The 21413-nt window shown below is 40.2% G+C and overlaps 1 protein-coding gene across 8 annotated transcripts in view; it reads right to left on the reverse strand.

The window, feature by feature from the left end:
* Positions 1-1027: 1027 nt before the first annotated feature.
* The window catches only part of LOC148861739 (F-box/RNI-like superfamily protein), an 88484-nt gene continuing 68098 nt past the window's right edge, over positions 1028-21413 (reverse strand). The window contains exons 6-9 of one of the 8 annotated variants that reach the window (XR_016095005.1): positions 11774-11850; positions 4084-4234; positions 2315-2715; positions 1028-1252 (exon numbers count right to left, since the gene is read on the reverse strand). Coding sequence is in view for 2 of the 8 variants with exons in the window: in XM_088941649.1 (XP_088797775.1) it covers positions 2419-2715; positions 4084-4234; positions 11774-11850 (525 nt within the window). In the remaining 6 variants the exon portion in view is untranslated. Of the gene's footprint in view, positions 2716-4083; positions 4235-11773; positions 11851-21413 lie in introns of all 8 variants that reach the window. The other 7 variants (XR_016095001.1, XR_016095006.1, XR_016095007.1 and 4 more) reach the window with 7 other exon arrangements.

Genomic DNA, 21413 nt, shown 5'->3' on the forward strand with positions numbered 1-21413 from the left:
TTTACTTGTTTAATGAATTATGGTTGTTGATATTTATTGGCTCTTATTCTTCTTTCTTCTTTCTGGGTTTAGAAGTGTATTATCGACATAAGAACGCCATTCCCTTTTCTTGAATTCTTTTCGTAGGTAGGATGCCTTGACGATTACTTAGGGATAGTTTTGTAATTTTATACGTTTTCTATTTAAAAGGGGAGGTTTTTATTAAAATTAAATTAAAGGGGAGGTTTTTATTAAAATTAAATTAAAGGGGAGGTTTTTATTAAAATGAAATTAAAGGGGAGGTTTTTATGATTGTCAGAAACTTTAGGAGAGGTTTTTATATTTTATTTGTTTCACTCTTTAATGCTGTGGTTGGAACAAATTAGTGCTTCATAATGCAGATCAAGTTGAGCGGCACCGTTTGGTCATGAAACCCTTTTTTACCCCCGACGGAGTGTGATTGCAGCAAGATAAAAACCCAAGAAAAATTTTCAGTGTTTAGCAGTTTAGGCTAAAAGGCCGCTTGCTTTTTGCAGTTGCAGCCCTAATTGCATTAATTAAACATTTAACCCCATCGTGAAGTATTTGGTCCGCCTAAATCAAGAGGGTTTCATAGTTCCTTAACTTTAACTGCGAGGCTCCAGAAAACCAACAGAACAAAAAACTGGATAGACTATAGTTCATTTTCTTTTGATAGCCTATAGTTCCTTAATCCCTCTTCAGTACCAACTGAATCTGGTATGATTGAGCATCAGAGGTTCAAAGATATCTACCAATAAGTCCCATTCCTGTGTTAATACACAATTCAAATTTTCATCTGTTTCCTAGTCCAGATTGTGCAAGTACCTGTCTCTGCATGACTAGGGTCGTTTGATCAAGTTGCCATTATTTGCAATAAGAAAATAGACAAAAGGGTCTTCGACATTTTTTGAAAGGAAAAATGTGTATTATATATAAAAAACTTGTATTGGCAGAGGGGAAAAACCTCCACCTTCCTATACAAATGGCTCAGAGTGCAAACCCACGCATTTCAACTACACAACTGTAAGGGAGAATTTACATCAGCAATTTCCACTATGATCTGTTTCTAATGATTACAAAAATAAGAGAAATCTAAGTATCATAATTCCCTGTGTGCTTTAGACCAAAAAATTAGACACCTCTCCATACGTTCAATCAATACCATCTTCTTCAACATGAATGTTTAGATTTTCTTGTTTTTGAGAAATGGCACAGCAGCGAAAAACATAAATACATTCTTGGATATACAAATCTTCAAAACAAAGTAAAAGCATGTTCAGTTTGATACTTTGATTCAGAGGCATAGCCTTGTTCCATAATCCAACAAAAAAGATGCTTTCAAAAACAAAAACAAGTTTTCACTTCCATGACCATGAGGCTGATGTGATCTGCTATCTGGTCCATGATACACATGTTCCATGAGGCTGTTGTGATTTATCAACCAACATTTACGGATTCCAAAGTATAAATAAAAATTAAGGTAAGCTAATATCCACATTGCACCTTTTATGAAACACAACATCAAATCACCAGAGGAATCCTTGAAACCAGAGATTCAAGAACAAGTTTCTGGTCTCAGTTCTAGAAACGAGTAAACTCTATAACTAATAACATTTTTTTTTTTTTGCTTTTACTGTACAACCTCATATAGTAGATTTTTATTGAAAAGTCACCTCAGAGGTCAGAGCTTAGGGAATTCATAGATGCCCTCATTTCTTCCAAAACACGCCCCATTCACAAAATACACATCCTATCTTTTGAAACCACAACTTTTGATGTACAATATTTCTATATGCTTATTATGGATTTGCACCCGGTTCTGTTAGATGTCCTTTTTTAGTTCTGTCAAAAATAAGCTTTACAGCCTAGATGCTTATAATCTCTCCCGCTATGTCCTGTGCTAAGGATTCCTCTAGCATTACAATCTTCAACACAAAATGTTGTCCATAGATCAAATTTTTAATGGATTGGATTTTATTTGATTGTCTAAGGCCTCATTGGTGTGCTCAAGAATCAATGCTTTTTCAAACCAGACATAGGGCCTTAATTTTGGAGCTCAATACCAATAAAGTTAATGTTGGAGACCCCCCCCCTCACCCCACCCCACCCCCCCCTTAAAATTAAAGTACCATCTTTGTTTTTCTGAAGTCTTTGTACACTCAAAGGATTTCTGGATTACAACCTGCAGATCCCAGAATCCATTTATTTAAACTGAATAAAACCTAAAGAAAATTCTAAATGCATCAAGCCAATAATTACAAGGAAGAAACACAACAACAATTGATACAGAAAGGAAATGACAGCATGTGCTTACCTTTCCAGTGCTAAGATATCACAGTATTTTGAAGTCACCTCCCTTCTGGCATAAGGTGTGCCCAACAGAACCAAAATTGAGTGCAAAAATGTCAGTAGCCACAATTAAAGGTCCACACATAGGTAAGAGAGGACAGATCCTGCCCTTCGCCTAGTTCTCTCAGAAACCTTGCACTTTTCCACTAAGACTTTCTTCATCTTGAGACAACCCGAAACCACAGTAGCTACCCCAGCTGAAGTCACAAATGGGCAGTAAACCATGTGACAAGATTCAAGCATTGCACATCTGCTAACAAGATATGTTAATCCAGCATCCGTAATTTGTCGACAGTGAGACAGCACTATGTCCTTGAGTAAAGGACAGCCTTCTCCAATTTCAAATAGTGCCATATCCCCTAGATTCTGTTGAGAGAGAGAGAGAGAGATGAGAATCTTAGGCCTATCACATTCCAGACATGATATAATCAAATTCTTTGTTGTACACTAAGACTTTCTTCATTTAGAAATGAAGTCACTCTTAGAAAGTTAAGAGTAGCTCCAATAGGTGATAAAATGAGAGAAAGTAGACTGAGATGGTTTGACCATGTGCGTAGAAGACCATCAACAACACCCATAAGAAGAAGTGATTAGTTACAAGTTGAGGGGGACAGAAGGGCCAGGGGTAGACCAAAAATGGCATGGATAGAAGTAGTAAGAAATGATGTAAGCATCAATAATTTAACAATGGATATGGCATTAAATAGAATGGACTGGTGAAACAGGATCCATGTAGTCAATCCCATAATTGGGAATTTGGGATAAGGTTTGGATGATGATGACACAATCCTAGAATTAAAATTTCCCCAGCTATTGAAACCAAAGAAAATTGAAGCTTGGGTGACTAGGGATTATTCTTTACGTCATTCTTCTTTAAGATAATATATGGAGCTTTTTAGATCTTAGTGCAGAGCTGTCTATGCAGCCTATATAAGAGCCACCCAACAGTTTTGACCTAGATTGCAAAGGTGTTTGTTAGTGGATTGTTTCTCTGTTAGTGGATTGGACAGTCAAGTAAGGCTCATCCATTAGGAACTTGGAGTAATTGATGACTTCAGTGTTTCAAACGCGCAAGGTGCAAAATAAAAGGCTTCTTGTGCCCAAGGCACAAGGTGCAAATTAAAAAAAAAATTATATATATATATATATAAGCAAAAATAATAAATAATAATAAAATATTAAAAATAGTGTAAATTAACAAATGCAACTTTAATTTAAACTAAATATTTTAAAAAGCCTATTAGCTCAAATTAAAATATATAAACATAACATATGAAACATACTCAGCACTAAACAATTTGAGCACATAAAACCTGCGATCTTTTTACTTCTTTCCCAATCACATTACTTCAAATAGACAATGTGATATTAAATATCTTTCACTCCTAATTCTACAAGTCTACGAGCTGCTTGAGGCATGCCTCTTAATCACTGGATGGCTCACTCATGGAAAGGTCCAAATGGCTGAGCCTGCAGGCCTATACAAAGAATAAATGTCAGAAGAGTTACTCCTGTAGCAGGACATGGAAGGTCTTCCAAGTTTCCACTCAACTTGATATTACCCATTAACATACCCACTATAGAAATTAGTAACTTACCACCTTATTGGTGAAGAAAAGTGCAAGATTCTCTTAAGTCCATCTTTTGGTGGCCATAATATTTAATAATGTATTGTAAAGTAAAGCCTTGAGAGAGAGAGAGAGAGAGAGAGCATGAGGGTAGGAGAAACTGCACCTGAAGAACGCTTACATCTAGATAAATAAGTTCAGGACATCCTCTTGCAATTGCTATTAGTCCAGCATCACCAATTTGGTGACACCCACTGACATTCAAATACTGTAGCGAGCAACCCCGACCAATAGCAATTAAAGCATCATCACCAACCCTAATTAAACAATAAATAAGATCACATTAAAACCCAATAATGTATAGAAGCTAATATAATATACTAACAACAATGTATATATTCTACTCCATACAAGCACAAAAAACACAATAATAATTGCATCACAAGCATTTCTGTCAACGTGCTTGATATTCCAAATTCAACGGACTAATGTAATAAGACATGCATTTTATCTGAAGCATCATCATCCAACAAGTATCGTCAGCCATCAATTCATCATTTACTAAGTTGCAAATTAAAATTTTAGAATTAACAATTCACATAAATTGCATAACATTAACATAGACAAATGTGTCATCATATTCAAATGAATGTGATGCATTAAAAGAAAACAGGGCTATGGTGCCCCGACTTCTAATTATTACATTTTATTACAATGTTACAATAAACAAATTTGAAAGATTTCCATTCTTTATATTATGTTAGCATAGCCATATAATGGAGAACATGATCCCATCCCCCCCCCCCCCCCCCCCCCCTTTTACTTATATTAGTCTTGTTATAAAAAACTAGCTTAAAAGGTAAGACGTATTCCTCCTCTATAAAGTGCAACATGATATATGCCTGCCTCAAGCATCTTTATGCCTCTATTGTGCATTGCCAAGCTTTAGCACCTCACCTGCAGGCACAGATGTACACCTCTTAACACCTTTATAAACACTGAATATATGTTGGGCATTTATATTACTAATAGATAAAAGGCCATTACCTAATGTTGGCCCAGCTATCTGAGATCTTGGTCAGGCAAAGTTTGAGCATTTGAATTGATTGACAACATTTGACCCACTTGATGGCAGGACGTCCAAGACTGCTACTCCAATCACTGTAATTTTGATTGTAGCTAGGAATCATATGTTCAATTTTGACTAAATGGAGATTCACAATGATGCCAATCAAGTGAGAGACTCGACAAGAGGATGAAAATCTTAAGAGCAAGTCTGGTTAGAAGGTTTGTTGAGTTGGATCTAGAAGAAAGGAATGTGATTGCTTGGGCTGAGTTTGAATGGGGCAAATATAGGGTGTCGGGAGTTAGAAGGCTTAATGGGGGGTTTGTTTTTATTTTTGATTCACAATAGGAAGGAGGCAGAGTGGGTGTTGGAGTCTGAAGCTAAGAAATGCAATGATTATGACTTACGTTTAAGCTGGTGGTTCCCAGTGGCAGGACTCAAGACGAGAGAAGAAGTAGATCAATGTAGATTGGAGTTCTGGGTATTCCTCTACATGCACGGAACATCTGCACTTTCATGGTGATTGGAGATTCCTATGACAAATTCTTGAGCATTGAAGAAAGAAACAAGAGCTGGAAGAAGATTGATGTCGCATGAATCTTGCGGAGATGGAGGTGATCTCTAATATCCCTAGTATCTTGGTCTTGACTTTTGTAGGGGAGAAATATTATCTTAGGATTTACATTGAGGGAGATGATTGCACCTTTTTCAGGGAATACATTAATGGTAGAGAAGTAAAAGGGGAGATAAAGACATCCGAGAAAGGAATTGACCTTCAGGTTCGCTACCCTGGTGAACAGGGAAAGCCGAAAGGTTGTTCGTAGGAGGAAGACGATGGAGGTTTGGGTTCCAAGGGTGAAGAGGTAATTTTGGGCAAGGATGAATCTTTCCATGTAAGACACATGGAACAAACCAGTGGAAAATGTTTTGAAGGCTACGGAGAATAAAAGATTAATAGAAGATTAAATTGATCCATGGCTTTTGAATGAATCTATTGGCCCTGGGAATGGGGAGCACTTTCCAAGACCAAGATTAAGAAGCAGTAGAAATATGTTGAGCCTAGCTTTCTAAGGGCAATTAAAGAGAAAGGAGCTAAGTTTAAACGCCATCGATTGGGTTTGGTTTATTACTAAGTTTGAGAGGCTTGGAAAGAAGAGTGTGAACGTCGTCAGGTCTAATCAAGGGGCGGAGAAAAGCGGGAGGTTGAAGAAGGGAAAGCTTGAGAGGCATTTAGGTACAACCATCCATTTTGGGTCTTTTATGGTGGAGATTCCCTCTATTCTATCGCAAGTGATCAGGTCGGATTGTTCTAAACAAGGTAAGGCAAGGATCAAAGGGAAGAAGATAAGAAAGTAAGTTTAAGGGAAGAAGAGATGGGAGATGTAAGAGGGCAAAGGTGCTCCAACCAAGACCACCCTTGAATCTTAATTTTTAATTCCAGAAATTCCCTAAAAGGGCCTTCTTTTGCCATGTAGCCTGGGTGCCAACCTGAATCTGCTACATGAAGAGAGGATGATAAGACAAATACATGGAACCCATTTGGGTCACCACCAAGCTGTCACATGGACATCAGTCAATCATCTAGATCTCTGCTTTCTGAATGACACCTAGCAAGCCTGTTTTTAAATTTAAATTAGCATATCTTTAGGTTTATTTCTTCCTTCTTTTTTTTTTTTACATTTACTGTACATCTTCCTTCCTTTTTATATTTGTTTTTATGTATGATCCATAGAACACGTTTCATGAAATTATATAATAAGAAGTAACTTTTGCTGGTAGATACCAAGAGGTACATACATAATGGCAAACAAGATCTCCTCACCTTGGATTTTAGTAGCTAAAAATAGAGGTAGACTTCCACCACCATGACCAATAAGAAGGGGAGGAAAGGAGGAGAGGTAGTTGAAGAAGGTGAAGTTAGAAGTACAAAAGTTTGTAACCCAAGGGAGGAGAAAGCAGCCTTTCTAAGGCTAGTAACTTTTCAAGAATTGAGGTCCAAGTAGGTAGACATGGAGTGGACTTAGGACAAAGAAGGAGACGAGTAAGTAAAGAAGGGGATGCAACTGTTTCAGAGGTGGCAAAGAAAGCCAGAGATCCAAATAAGTTCCAAATGGTTCATGTCTCAAAAGTTTTTTCAAAACTAAAGGATGGTTTGATTGGTGTTGGTCCTACAAACAAGTTTAAGAAAGTCTAAAAGAAAAGAGGTCCTAGGGTTGAAGGCCCAAAGAAGAAGCTTGATGAGAACCGGGGAGCGAAGCCTCAAACTATAAAGGGGAAGGATCTGCAACCGTGTTTGGTTCCTGTAGATGGTGTGGTTACTAGGTTGCTACCAGAAGAAAAGGAGGCTGAGGTTGATCAAGAGCATAAGATGATTTTAATTGACTGTGTCTATCATGGTGGAGGACAGAGGAAGAATGGCGGAGATTGAGAGTTTGGAAAACATGGATGTTAGGGTTGGAAAGAGTTTAGGCGTATTTTTTTGGTGGAGAGGAGTTTCTTAGAAGGGATTTTGAAGCATTTTAAAGAAGCAAGAGAGAGGAGACTCTCAAGAAGATTGTTGTCGGGGAAGGTGGGGTGGCATGAAATGAGGATGGGCACGGACAAGACGAAGTTTTTGAAGAGGAAGATTAAGCTTGTCAGGGGCCTTCCATTGTTTTAGTTTTGTAATCATTGTTCTATTGTTGGGGCATTATCTTAACACCCAGTTGTCGCTTGTATTTTGTTCTTCTTTCTTTTAATGAATTTTATTTTTTATTTGAAAAAAGTAAGGTAATTCTATTAAATCAAGGCCTTCTATTTTTTATTTGCTTGTATTCTGTTCACTCACTTCGCTCACTCACCAAGCTTTGAGAACTCCTTATTTGCTAATGTTGTTCATACATTCATTATTAAATCAATGTTTTATATGTTTGATTTTATTTTTAAAATTTCATTTGAATACGCTTTACATGTTATGTTTATGTATTTAAATTTTAGATAATAGGTTTTTAAAATTTAAGTTTATATTTTTTATTAATATTGTGTTTAATTTTTTTTTTGCATTTTTATGAATTTTTTGACATTTTTTTAAAATTTTTTTTTTCGTATTTTTGCGCCTTGCTTCAAAAAGGCGCACGCCTTGCCTTGCACCTTGCACCTCAGGCGCAAATTGGCCCTTGCGCTTTTAAAACACTGATAGTTTCTAAGTGTCTTTTCTTTTCTGTCTCTAATTTGTCCCATTTCTCAATCTTCCAAGTTCTCAAGACCTCGTTTAATGGCTCCTGGCTTCTTAGCTAAAACAAAGGAACTTGTCCCCCCCACTTGAGTTTCAATCCAAATAGATTTTAGCAAAGGAAGTCATCTTCTTCAAATCAGGCATGTTCCAATTAGAAGATAGACTTCCTATAAGCAAAAACACCACAACTGAGCTGAATAGGAGAGTGATCTGAAACCGGCCTTTGCAAGGCTACTTGATTCAGGTTCTAGAAGAGGTTTTCCCATTCAGGAGAAAGCAAGAATCTGTCAAGCTTAACCAAAATTGGGGATGACTTTATCTCCCCTTCTAGAAGAGGTTCTAGAAGAAGTTTCCTCCTCTACCACCATTTCTTTCCTCCAAAAACCTTGTAACATTAAAGTCTCCTCCCAGCACCCAAGGGAGAGTATAAGAGCCTCTTGCCTCACCAAGGTCTTCCCAAAGTCTTCCTCTATCTAAATCTTCAGAAGGTCCATAGACATCTGTGACTAAGCCCCTCACATCCCCCTCCATTTCTAGAACCACCAAAATAGAAAAGTCCCCAATATGTGACTCAACCAGCTTATAGACTGATTGATCTATCCCACATAGCAGGATCAAGATATGTAAAAACTAGATTGTAATTGCATCAGAGCTTACAACCGATTCTAAGAAAAAAAAATCAAAATGAAACTTTACTGGAATACATGGAAGTCTCTCCCCCTTACGTGATTACTTGAGAAGTGCAATCATGACAAATCATGAAATACGTGTTGAAATGCTTCATGAGGAACAAAAACTTGTTGTGAAACTGGATAAGTTGTCGGGTATTAATAATAGTTCTTCCCCGAGAGAAAAAAGCAGGATGAACTTCAATTCATTCTTAGAGATGTTAGTAAGGTGATCAAACTCGATGATGACACCATTAAATTAACCTCTACTGTTATCCCAAGAGTATGTATTAGAATAAACTTATCTAATCCTTTTATTCTTGAGATACCAAGCCCCCTGTGCTTCCTCTTGCTGCTTTACTAATCCACTTGACTTCCCCTGGACCCCAAACACTTATTATTTCTGCCTCCACCACTTCCAGCTTAGATTCCTGAAGGAACAACACTTCCGATCTCCATCTCTTCAACATATCACTAACCACCATTCTCCTCTTCTCGATCCCAACCCCCTGAAATTCCAAGGCAAGATTTTTAACTCCATAAAAACAAAGCAAGAATAAAAACCCCCTATTTCTCTCACCTTCCCCTTCCCCTTAGCCTTTTCTCCCCCTCCCCTTGCCGATCCCTCCCCTTTCCCTACCTTATCATTTAGACCCAATGACAGCCTCAAATCTCCTTGTTTTTCTTCAAAGAACTCCCCCTTTTTTGCATTTAATTTTCATTTTTCTATCAAAACTCTCTTCTCTATTCCTTCTAGATACTTAATGGTTTCCTCTTCCAATCCCACTATGGAGATGCCCAAAATTTACCCAAACCCAACAATTTTGAATTCACCCACGATAACATCGATCCTACCTCCTTTTCAGTCCCTGCACCTTCCTCCCCTCTTATCTACCCCATAACCACCTCCTTTCCCAACCTCTTTTGTCCCCAACTGAGCATTACATATCTGGCAGCCTGAACTTCCTATAGGATAACTGCAACACCAAAGCAATATCCTCTCTGTCTTCAACTATCACCAGGGGTATTATTTCCTCAGGTTCGAAACCTTCTGAGAAAAGTTCCTTCGCCGATGCCGCTGCTTCAATCCAGTTCCCTTCCAACAACAGGTTTGACAGTGTAGAGTCTGATCTGTAGCCTGATTGTTGCTTTGGAAGTCTCTGTAGGTTTCCTTCTGATTGGGTAGGGTAGACTAGAAATGAACCTAACTTCTTGTTTTTTTTTTTGTTTTTTTTTTTTTTTTGCATAAAGTAGCCACTCTTGGACTACCTGCATTCTCACGCTTGCCAGCCCAAGATTTTACCACATACAAATAAAGATAATTTCAATATTTCAAATATCAATAGAATGAAATAATTCAGCAGTCCTTTTGTAGGATATATAATCCATTTTCACACTCCTGCATATTGGTTCCTTACAATTATCGATTGCAAATTTTCTTTTCAATCAAGCCCATTAGTGATGTAAGGTCCACAACTGTATTACTTCTACTCAAGCCCACAGTGAAAATATATATTAATGTATGAGATGAGGGCAAAATAAATGTCTAGAATGGCAGCATGTTAACATGTTTCAATAATCGGTTAAACCTAATATCATATGTACGAAAAATGAGGAGTATTAGATGTTCCCATCAACATATTTTGATTCTGTTAATTTCAATGGGGAGAAGTATTTTTTTTTAGAAATTCAAATATATTCAATAAGTAGAGCCACAAATTGAACAACTAATGTTTGCTTTTAGCATAGATTTTTTTTTTTTTTGAAATATAGAGATGGCATTCTGGATGGGTGTTGTAGCCCCATCACAGAAAGCAAACTCTGAGATTGTTTATGCCAAATTTCGGTCTCATTTGATGATATCAGGCACACATTTTTACCAATGTCTACATGTAGATAAGTGAAAATATAGTACTTCAAAGCTTAAGGGTTGTGGCCTCCATTCAATTTAGATCACGATCCCCTATAGTAACCTTTACCTTATATCAACCCAGAGAAAGAGAAATGTCTTTCATTGGGATTTGATGAAGAGAGGAGGGCACAGCAAGGAACATGCCACCTTCTACCAAACTTAAGAGAATGTAGAATGGCTAGTGGCTCTGCCAACCATTGCTTTAACCAAACAGGTAATCCTCCCTCCAGAGAAGGGTTTCTCAATGGGACTTGATGAAGAGAAGAGGGCACAGAAAAGAATAGACCACCTGCTGCCAACCACAACGAAAGGCTAGTGACTGCCAACCAGTGCTTTTAATGATAGAATGGCCATTGACCCTAATCCAACCACAACCAGTGTAGAATGGTCACTCTGTTGACCATTGCTTTCACCAACAGGTAGCCTTCCTCCTTCATGCTTGTTTTTTTTTAGCATAATTCATAAATGTCAACTGTCGGTCAAAGTTTTCATATAATATTTTCAATGGAAACTCCAACAAATGACACAAGTTGGCTCACATTTACTAAATTTGCTAACTTTTAAAAGCTTGGAATTCTCAGTGTGCACCTGTGGACCATCCTGAATTAGAAATAACCTTTTTCAATTGCATCTTCAATGTGCTGCTTTGGATTGTAAGGTTTACTATAGCAGGCAAGGAACAGGATAGTTACGGCCTGGCTTGTGAGGCAGTTCAATAACAAACCTAGTCAATAACTTTCATTTCTATATGCAGTACATTGCATCGTTGAGTGCATTACATCTTAAGTTTTCTTCATCTTACCAAGGATAAAGAAAATATTCCAAAAAAATCATTACACATAGAAAACAACAAATGTCTATGAGGACAGTGAAACCACATCAGGTAAGCAAACTAAAGATGCTTCAACAAGTAGCATGTGGTTCTTTCATAAAAAGAAAAAGAAGCACATCATTTTGAGGAAGGAAAACAAAAGTAGTTGTGGATAAGATTTTCACCTATCACAGAACTGAAGGCTTAGGTCTGTGAGAGATTTACAGTTCTCGCCTACGGCAATGATTCCTTTATCTCCAACCTAATAATGACAAAGCCAAAATAGCATGAGTTTCCAAAATAGCATATGTTTATGAAAACATTCAGTTAACAAACATCTAAGATTCAGATCTTGAAAAATAGAAAGGAATAATAAAAAATGATAATAGATATTGTAAACTGTCCTGTAGTCTCAGTTTGGTTCTCTGTAAAATGGATGTAATCAGGCTGAAATATTTCACCATTATTTCTGACCCTTTTGTAGAAAAAACTTGGGTTTGCACCTTGCCAAATTGTTTTGATGTAAATAGCAAGAAAACCACATTTTTATCATAAAAAGGATGATAATATAGCTTAAATATTTCTTCCTGCAAAACTTATGCCCATTTTACGGAGTAACAAATATTGCAAAAGATAAACTTCAGTATCATAAAAGCTATACTAATAATCTCAGCTGGAATCGGAGGTTCTGAAAGAAAAAAGTCAAGCACTCTAACAGGAAAATTTGCCACCAACTGCAAGTTAAAGATATCTTGGGACAAACAAACAAACAAGTAGAAACGAGAAAATACAACATGCAAGGACAAATGGGATGTTAAGACCTTAACATCTGTAGGTGACATTCACTAAAACTTTCTTTTTTTTTTTGACAAATGATTCACTAAAACAAAAATTAATTAATTAATCAATTGATTCTCAATCAAATTATACCAAACTATTAGCTTATTAACTCCACACCAATCTACTTTCACTGATTCACTCAGAAGTAGAAAAATGGGCATAAAAAAAAACTCATCTGGTTCTTAGACCTTTCAAAATAAAACAAATTTTAAGCCTTGAACATACTCCTTGCTAAACAACTCCACCTTTGTTGGGAAGAGTATCACATGTAAATCAACTAGTTTGAGCTCCTCAAAAAGGGAAAACTCATTTGCTCTCCTTCACCCAATACTCCAATAGATGCTTCCTTTATAAAGCTAATTGTTAGAATACTATCCACATATTAATCTCCTGCCCTTCTGTCTCTAGTGTTTGGCAATCCCTTTCTCCTGTTTGATGCAATGTGAACAAATACAATGGAATTTAAGCCAATTGACAGATCTTTTGGTCCATGAGAAAGCGGCTCCTAATCCCCCACTAACTTTTCCTCTCCACCGCCCAAGAGAGACAAAGTTATGTGGAGATACACACAAGCTGTAATACCATAGACCATTTGGAGGAAAGAAATGCAAGGATAATCGATATTCTCTAATAAAGAAAAAAGATGCTAATTAATCAATAGCAGTTAGGGCTGGAAATTCGGCAAAAACAAGTGAAGAATTTAGGAATTTCACCACTGATGAAATCATTAGGGGATAATATAATGTGGCTGCTTTAACCATGGCTGGTGTTCCCTAGGTATCTTGGACTACCTTCACTTCAAATGTCATCTAACTCAACTTTGATGGTTGCAATTTGGGAATCCTGGCCTGTTTGAGATTGTTGGGGCTTCATGGTTGTAGGTTGAGATGGTATATGCAGGTCCTACAAAATTTCCAAATACTAGAATCCTGAGAAGGCAGATTGACTGAGAATGTCAAGACTACTGGAACAGACCAACAGAAGGCAGTTAATCAGTTTTACAAGAGGAGGCCACGTCAGCACAACTAACCATCCATTTGTAATAACTGCCATCCACTGGTAACAACTGCCTTGTAACAACTGTAACAATCAAGATTGTAAAACTATAAGTAGTAGAGCAGAAAAGGGAATAGGACATTGATTCTTTCAGCATTAAACTCTCTCTCTCTCTCTCTCTCTCTCTCTCTCTCTCTCTTTCCTCTCTCTTCTTCCAAGAATTCAGGAGGTTGGCCCCACGAAGAGCCCTGAGTTAGGCAGGTTCCTAACAATTTGGTATCAGGGCCAGCATGACCAACACAAGAAACATGTCAGTAGACACATGAGTGGATCAGATGGAGGTAGAGATCCATCGAATGTCTTCAGATCTCAAAGAAATGAAGGAAGGCTTCACTGCTCTCCTCCTTCGACTGGAGCAGGGGGCAACGAACATTGATAGAGGAAGCCAAGAAGAGCGCAGCAATGAAAACAGCCGTAGAACAAGGGCGGCAACAAGAATAGCCAAAATCGACTTCCCCATCTTCTTAGGCGGCGACCGAACTCCCTGGATTCTCAGAGCCGAAAGGTATTTCAATTACCATGAAACACCGGGGCAAGATAGGGTAGCTCTGGCTTTTGCGCATCTTGAAGGGGAAGCTATCCTCTGGTTTCAATGGTATCAAAGGGGGCACCCTCGTCAAACCTGGGCAGACTTCACGGATGCCATGACTGTCCATTTTGGATCATCTGGGTTTGAAGATCTTGATGAAAATTTGGCAAAGCTGCGGCAGGAGGGATCAGTAAAAGAATACCAGATGGAGTTCGAAAGGCTGGCCGTGAGAGTCCAAGGGTGGACGGAGAAGGCGTTGGTGGGAAGCTTCGTCGGCGGCCTAAAAGAAGAATTGCGACTGGAAGTGAAAGCGATGCAGCCCACTTTGGTCATCAACGCGACAACACTAGCCAGATTGTATGAGGACAAGTTCAGTCGAGCAAGAAGGGTGCAGCGACCATGGGGTCCTGGAGCAAGAAGGGAGCAAGAAAGGACGATAGCACCAGACAAGGAGGAAGGAGTACTAGGCCCAGGCCCACTGGTTCCTTTCAAACGGCTGACCTGGGCAGAGATGCAAGCCCGCAGAGACAAAGGTCTCTGTTACAACTGCAAGGGAAATTTGGGTTGGGCCATCGCTGCAAGAAACAACAAGCGTTTCTCCTCCAAACAGATGCCGAAGAGGAAGACGACATCACCGGTTGCGGAGAATCTAACCCAAGGTGGGAAATACAATCCAATGGCATGCCTGAAATATCCTTACAAGCCCTTATGGGACTTGCGTCCCCTCAGACAATGAGAGTTGCAGGGCTGATCCTAGGACGCCAAGTGTCAATCCTCATAAACAGTGGCAGCTCCCTTAACTTCATAACTCAAGTCTTGGTGGATAAAATGGGACTTCTTATTCAACCAACAACGGCCTTTACGATTCATGTGGCCAACGGTAACAACCTATCTTGCAATAGCATTTGCATGGGCCTACCACTAAATATTCAAGGTCATCAGTTTGCGGTGGACCTATATCCTCTCCATCTCAGTGGAGCGGATGTGGTGCTAGGCATTCAATGGTTAAGACAGCTAGGACCCTAGTCTGTGACTGGGCCCGTCTCACTATGGACTTCACATTAGGAAACTCTACAGTCCATCTACAAGGGCAAACATGCAAGGGCCCAAGGCCCATCAGTCTTGCAACACTGACAAAGCAAAGAGGAGATCCAAATCAGCCCATATCCATGCACATGGACTCAAATTGGACCTGGCCATCCTTAGCTAACAGCTGCCCAGATGGGCCTAGAGACTTCCAAAGCCGCCTACAACAACTCCTTCAGCACTATGGCAACGTATTCAAAGAACCCCAAGGACTGCCACCATGCCGAGAGCATGACCACCGCATCCCCCTCATGCCGGGATCAGCCCCGACCAATGTAAGACCCTACTGATACCCTTACTTTCAAAAATCTAAAATCGAGAAGCAAGTTCAAGATATGCTTAAGCAAGGGATAATACAGCCCAGTCACAACCCATTCTCGTCACCAGTACTATTAGTCAAGAAAAAGGATGGGACGTGGCGGTTTTGTATTGATTACAGAGCCCTTAACAGCATCACCATTAAAGACCGATTCCCGATACCAGTCATTGATGAGCTGCTTGACGAACTCAGTCAAGCCACCATATTCTCAAAACTGAATTTAAGAGCTGGGTATCATCAAATAAGAGTACATAGGGAGGATGTTCACAAAACGACTTTCAGGACACATGATGGCCACTATGAGTTCCGAGTCATGCCATTTGGGTTGACCAATGCTCCAGCCACATTTCAAGCATTGATGAATGACATATTCCGGCCATATTTACATAAGTTCATCCTTGTTTTCTTTGATGACATATTGGTCTACAACCCCAATTGGGAGGAACATTTGAACCATCTACAGGTCACCCTTGCAACACTTGAGGCCTACCAGCTATTCGCTAAAAGTCCAAGTGCTCCTTTGGACAAAACCAAGTTCACTACTTGGGACATATTGTAGAAAAGGGGACTGTAGCAACTGACCCAGATAAAATCTCCAGTATACTGAGCTGGCCGCAACCCAGATGTGTGAAAGAATTGAGGGCCTTCTTGAGACTGTCCGGGTACTACTGCCGCTTCATCAAAAACTACGGCCTAATAGCTACCCCTTTGACCCAATTGCTGAAACAAGATGCTTTTAACTGGTCAAACCAGGCCCAACAAGCTTTTGAGCAATTGAAACAGGCAGTTGCGAGCCCTCCAACATTAGCACTGCCCGATTTTACAAAAGATTTCATCATTGAGTGTGATGCCTCTGGTTAAGTTGTTGGGGCCGTTCTCATGCAAGAGGGGCGACCACTAGCCTTTTTAAGCAAGGCCTTAACATCACAAAAGTGGGCCAAATCAGTTTATGAGCAAGAATTAATAGCAATAGTCATAGCAGTCCAATGTTGGTGATCCTACGTGATCGGTAGACGATTCACAATTCGGACCAACCATCAAAGTCTGAAGTTCTTATTGGATCAACCGGTTCTATCCTCGGAACAGCAAAGCTGGATATCCAAGCTACTGGGGTACGACTAACCGAGTGGCGGACGCCCTCTCACGGCACCCACAGACATTTCTGTTACTAGTATCTTCCCCAACTTCTCCACTCCTGGATCTACTGCGAAAAGAAGCCCAATCCCATAAGGAGTTACAGCAGTTGAAGGCCCAAGTATTGGCAAGTCCCTCACTGCACCCCGGGTACACAATTAAGAATGATCTACTCTTCTTCAAAGGACGCCTGGAAATCCCGGCAGCCTCTGCTCATCTCAGGAAGCTCCTGGAATTATTCCATGCCTCACCCACGGGTGGCCACTCCGGCATCCTACGAACACAAAAGCGCATCGCCACACAATTTCATTGGAAAGGCATGCGTACATCTATCCAGAACTTCATAGCCGAGTGTGCAGTATGCCAACAAAACAAGTCAGCCACTACAACACCAGCAGGCCTCTTGCAACCACTCCCAATACCAACCCAAGTCTGGGATGATATATCAATGGATTTCATCACGGGATTGCCCGTTTCTGCCGGCAAAACAGTTATCCTTGTGGTAGTAGATAGACTGACAAAATACAGTCATTTCCTACCTCTATCACACCCATTTACAGCAGCCACAATTGCTGAATTATTCCTCCGGGAAATTGTGTGCCTACATGGGCTCCCCAGCTCAATTGTATCAGACACGGACCCTATATTTATGAGCCGTTTCTGGGCTGAGCTTTTCCGCCTACACGGGGGTAAACTATTAAAGTCAACTAGCTACCACCCCCAATCTGATGGACAGACAGAGGCGGTTAACAAGAGTCTCGAAACATATCTGAGATGCTTCGCAGGAGATCGACCAAGACAATGGGTGAAGTGGATCCACTGGGCCGAATGGTGGTACAACACCACTTTCCATAGCGCCGCGGGGATGACACCCTTCAGAGCTTTTTATGGTTGGGACCCTCCCGTCTACTTCCTTATGAAAAAGGAACCACCATAGTAGCAGCCGTTGAAGAACAGCTAACGCAACGGGATGAGGTGCTAAGGGAACTGAGACATCATCTCTTACAGGCACAGCAATGGATGAAGCACACCTATGATAAACACCACAAGAATGTCTAATATGAAGTAGGTGATTGGGTGTTTCTCAAATTACAACCCTTCAGGCAGATTTGAGTTGCAAGCCGACAGTGGAACAAACTCAGCCCGCGCTATTTTGGCCCATTTAAAATCCTGGAGAGAAAACTGGACCTTCCGGAAACAACCAAACTGCACCCTGTATTCCATATCTCCTTACTGAAGAAGGGGCCGAAGTCAGGAGTCATTACAAGTATGACCCTTCCCATATTTTCAGAAGAAGGACAAGTGCAGACTGAGCCAACCCGCATCATTGATTTCAGATGGGTGCGCCGGGGAGGCAGAGTCATACCAGAGGCATTAGTTGTTTGGTCTAACCTTCCGGAAGAGGATGCAACCTGGGAATCCTACCTAGATCTGCAATCAAATTTTCCTACATTAGACCTTGAGGGCAAGGTCGCTCTAAAGGAAGGGGGGATTGTCAAGACTGCTGGAACAGACCAACAGAAGGCAGTTAATCAGTTTTACAAGAGGAGGCCACGTCAGCACAACTAACCATCCACTTGTAATAACTGTCATCCACTTGTAACAACTGCCTTGTAACAACTGTAACAATCAAGATTGTAAAACTATAAGTAGTAGAGTAGAAAAGAGAATAGGACATTGATTCTTTCAGCATTAAACTCTCTCTCCCTCTCTTTCTCTCTCTCTCTCTCACTTTTTCCTCTCTTCTTCCAAGAATTCAGGAGGTTGGCCCCTCAAAGAGCCCTGAGTTAGGCAGGTTCCTAACGGAGAAGGGAGCAAACCCAGCAGACTAGAAACTTGGGATAATTCCCAGTCACTTTTCTAAACTGTGATTTCCAGAAATTGAATCATATGCTGCTGTATAAGATTCTGCTACCAGTGCATTTCCATTGCTTGCCAGCAAGTAAAGCTCCAGAAGGAGTTCAAATAAGGGTCTATCACCACACCAAGGGTACATCCAGAAATACAACCTGCAACCATTTCCAAGCTTATATTTAATTCCTTGTAAAAAGACTGGGTAGGGCTTTGCAAATCCTCTCCAAACATTACAGCCATTGGGTTGAGAAGGGGGAGCGCTGTCCCAACCATTTTCCTGCAATCCATACTTGCTAAATCTTCTCTAGAGATCATTGGGTTCTGAATTGAAGTTCCAGTGCCACCTGCTGAGAAAGTGAGCAGTGCTAAATTGAAACTCCTCACTTTCCTGATACCCAACCTACCATACCTTGCATGACAGTGACCTTCACATTTTTATCATCTATATTAAAGTTCATTAATCTGTAAATGATAAAACGCATGGACACATAACATGCTTCTTGTTTCACCATCCTCATGCTTACCAAAAACCATGACCTTACATCCTAAGCATCAGTTTCCAAAACCCTACTCATATTCTCTGGTTGGTGAGTATACCATCTAATGGCATTGCTTCCTCTTCCCCTCTGCAAATGAGTATACCATCTATTTCTTTTCCTTCTTCAAGGAAAAATTACAGCAGATTTAGAGAAGTCTCCTTCTGAAGGTGAACATGCAAAAAAAAAAAAAAAAAAATTCTCAAGTGTAATTTGGCTTGAAAATGAGGGCAATATCAACAGTGGTAACAGCAAAAGTCAAATTTTGTCCTTTGAACAAGCTAATGGTCATTTGTCATCCCAGAAGATGAAGTAGCTTATAATCAATGGGATACAAAGAAATTCTAGAGCTTCTGCTCACATTCTATGGTAGGGTGTCATGATTTTTCTCCCACCATTTTTTTTTTTTTGCTTTTATTAGGCCAAAATTAGGTTCTAGTAACAATAAACTGTTGCAGGATCCATTGGCAGGGGATATAGAAAAGTCCAAACAGACAGAGTCCAGGGTTTTTCAGCAACAAAGCAGCTTGGTGCTAGAATCTGGACTCTGAATTCTCTGGGTCTTTTTTCTTATGCTTCTTATTTCACTCAGCTGTGCTCAGTCCCTAATCCTCATTTCTTTGGAAAGGAAGTCTGGTCTAAGCCCAGTCCCCCTAAGGTTGGAGCCCTTTGTTGGGAAGTCTCTCTTGGGAAACTAAACACTCTGGATACCTTGCAAAAGAAAAGGCCCAACCTTTGCATCTCCCCAAACTGGTCTTTCCTTTGCAAAGCAAATGAAGAGAGCACTATTCTTTGTATTATCTCTCTCCTGTACATTAAGGGCAGATCTGTCCTTTTACAACTTAATATAAATATATCTTTCAGGGTGTTGACTGTTACAAGGTGTCACACCCACCATTCAGCTGTTCTCTCTTTGTCCGTCTCTCTCTTTCTCGGACTTTCGAACTGACTTTGACATGGTATCAGAGCAGGTCGCGACCTGAACTTCACTCAACACCTTGTCTACTACTGATTCAAGAACTCCATAACAGTATTTGGAAGTTCTTGAGTATCTTCTTTTCTTCTTGATGGTGCGCAATCCAAACCACCCTTCATCACTTCTCTTCTTGGATCGGCTACAGATCTGTTTTCTGGACTGTTGCGCCACTGGGTTCATTTTTTTATATATTTCCTTATAGAGACATCAGATCAGCCTGAAATTTCAGATCTGGTGTCGCCCAGAGCAGATCTATTGAACCTCTTTGGTTTGGTTTGGATCGGTTTCGTCTTTGAGGGGTTTTGATCCATTTTTCAGTTCAGCAGTGTTAGAATGTTAGAGTGATGTTCGGCTGATAAGAGTTCTTATTAGCCCAGTCTTATGTTTAACTTATCTTGTAATTGGGCCTGTGTTAATGGGCCTAATCCTGTTTAGTGATTTAAGTCATCTGGGTGTCCCATCACTAATCAGGGGCATCCCAGTAATTTCTTGTACCTTGTACTATATTCATCTATAAACAAAAGACTGGTCGACTGCCTAGTACAGTTCGAATTCTCTTCAGTTCTGTGGTTCTCTTCTCCTCCTTGCTACTTCGAGTATAGCTCTTCAGATTACATGGTATCAGAGCATTAGCTCCTTCCTGGTTTCAGCAAGTGCACTCTCTTCTCTTGCTGTGTTTTCATCTTCTCTCTTCCTTTTCTGGGTTGCTACAGTAAAGACCTAGGAGTGTAAGAGAGTAAAGCAAGTTCGAACCTAGGGTTTCTCTTGGTTGTAGGACTCAAGGGAAGTAAGACCCAGAAGTAGATGTCCTACTAGATTATTTCTAGCAAGTAGTAGTTATTGGGCTACTAAGAGAGGTCTGTATAGGACAGACCTGGTTGAGGGCTGATTCAGCAGTCCTAGCACTAGCCGAGAGGGGGAGAACTTCCTCTACAGTTGCAGCTTCGTGCTTCAGCAAGACTTGTGCAGAACAAGTGGTAAAGACTTAGCTTCTTCTACAGTTGCAGTTTCGGTGCATCAGCTTCTACAGTTGCAGTCTCGGTGCATCAGCAAGACTCTTACAGAACTGCGGCAACTTCAGTTACAGTTTTTCTTCAGGTCAGTTATCAGCCCTACTCTTGGACTGAACTGGTTCAGTTACAGACCTTTACTTTTTACCAGAACTGCGGCAACTTTTGCACCACACAGTTGCAGCCTTAAACTTTTACCAGCACTGTGAACTGGTTCAGTTACAGACCTCTACTTGCCACTGTACCCGAACTATGAACACTTCTACCAGTACTGTGAACACAGTGACCACTTTGGCCAGTCCTTAACAGAACCACCTATAGTACTGTGAACAACTCTTGGACTGAAGTCAGGATGTCCTCACTATCCGGTCAAGTTTCCTCTAGAGATAACAGACTTGTCACAAGGTCCTCAAACCTGGAAAACCCTAACCTGCACAGCTTGCAGATTACAAGTGTGCTACTGGATGAGTATAACTTCAGAGAGT

This window comes from Nelumbo lutea, chromosome 4 (genome assembly GCF_056320005.1).
Source record: "Nelumbo lutea isolate HS-2025 chromosome 4, American lotus-T2T, whole genome shotgun sequence".
NCBI lineage: Eukaryota > Viridiplantae > Streptophyta > Magnoliopsida > Proteales > Nelumbonaceae > Nelumbo > Nelumbo lutea.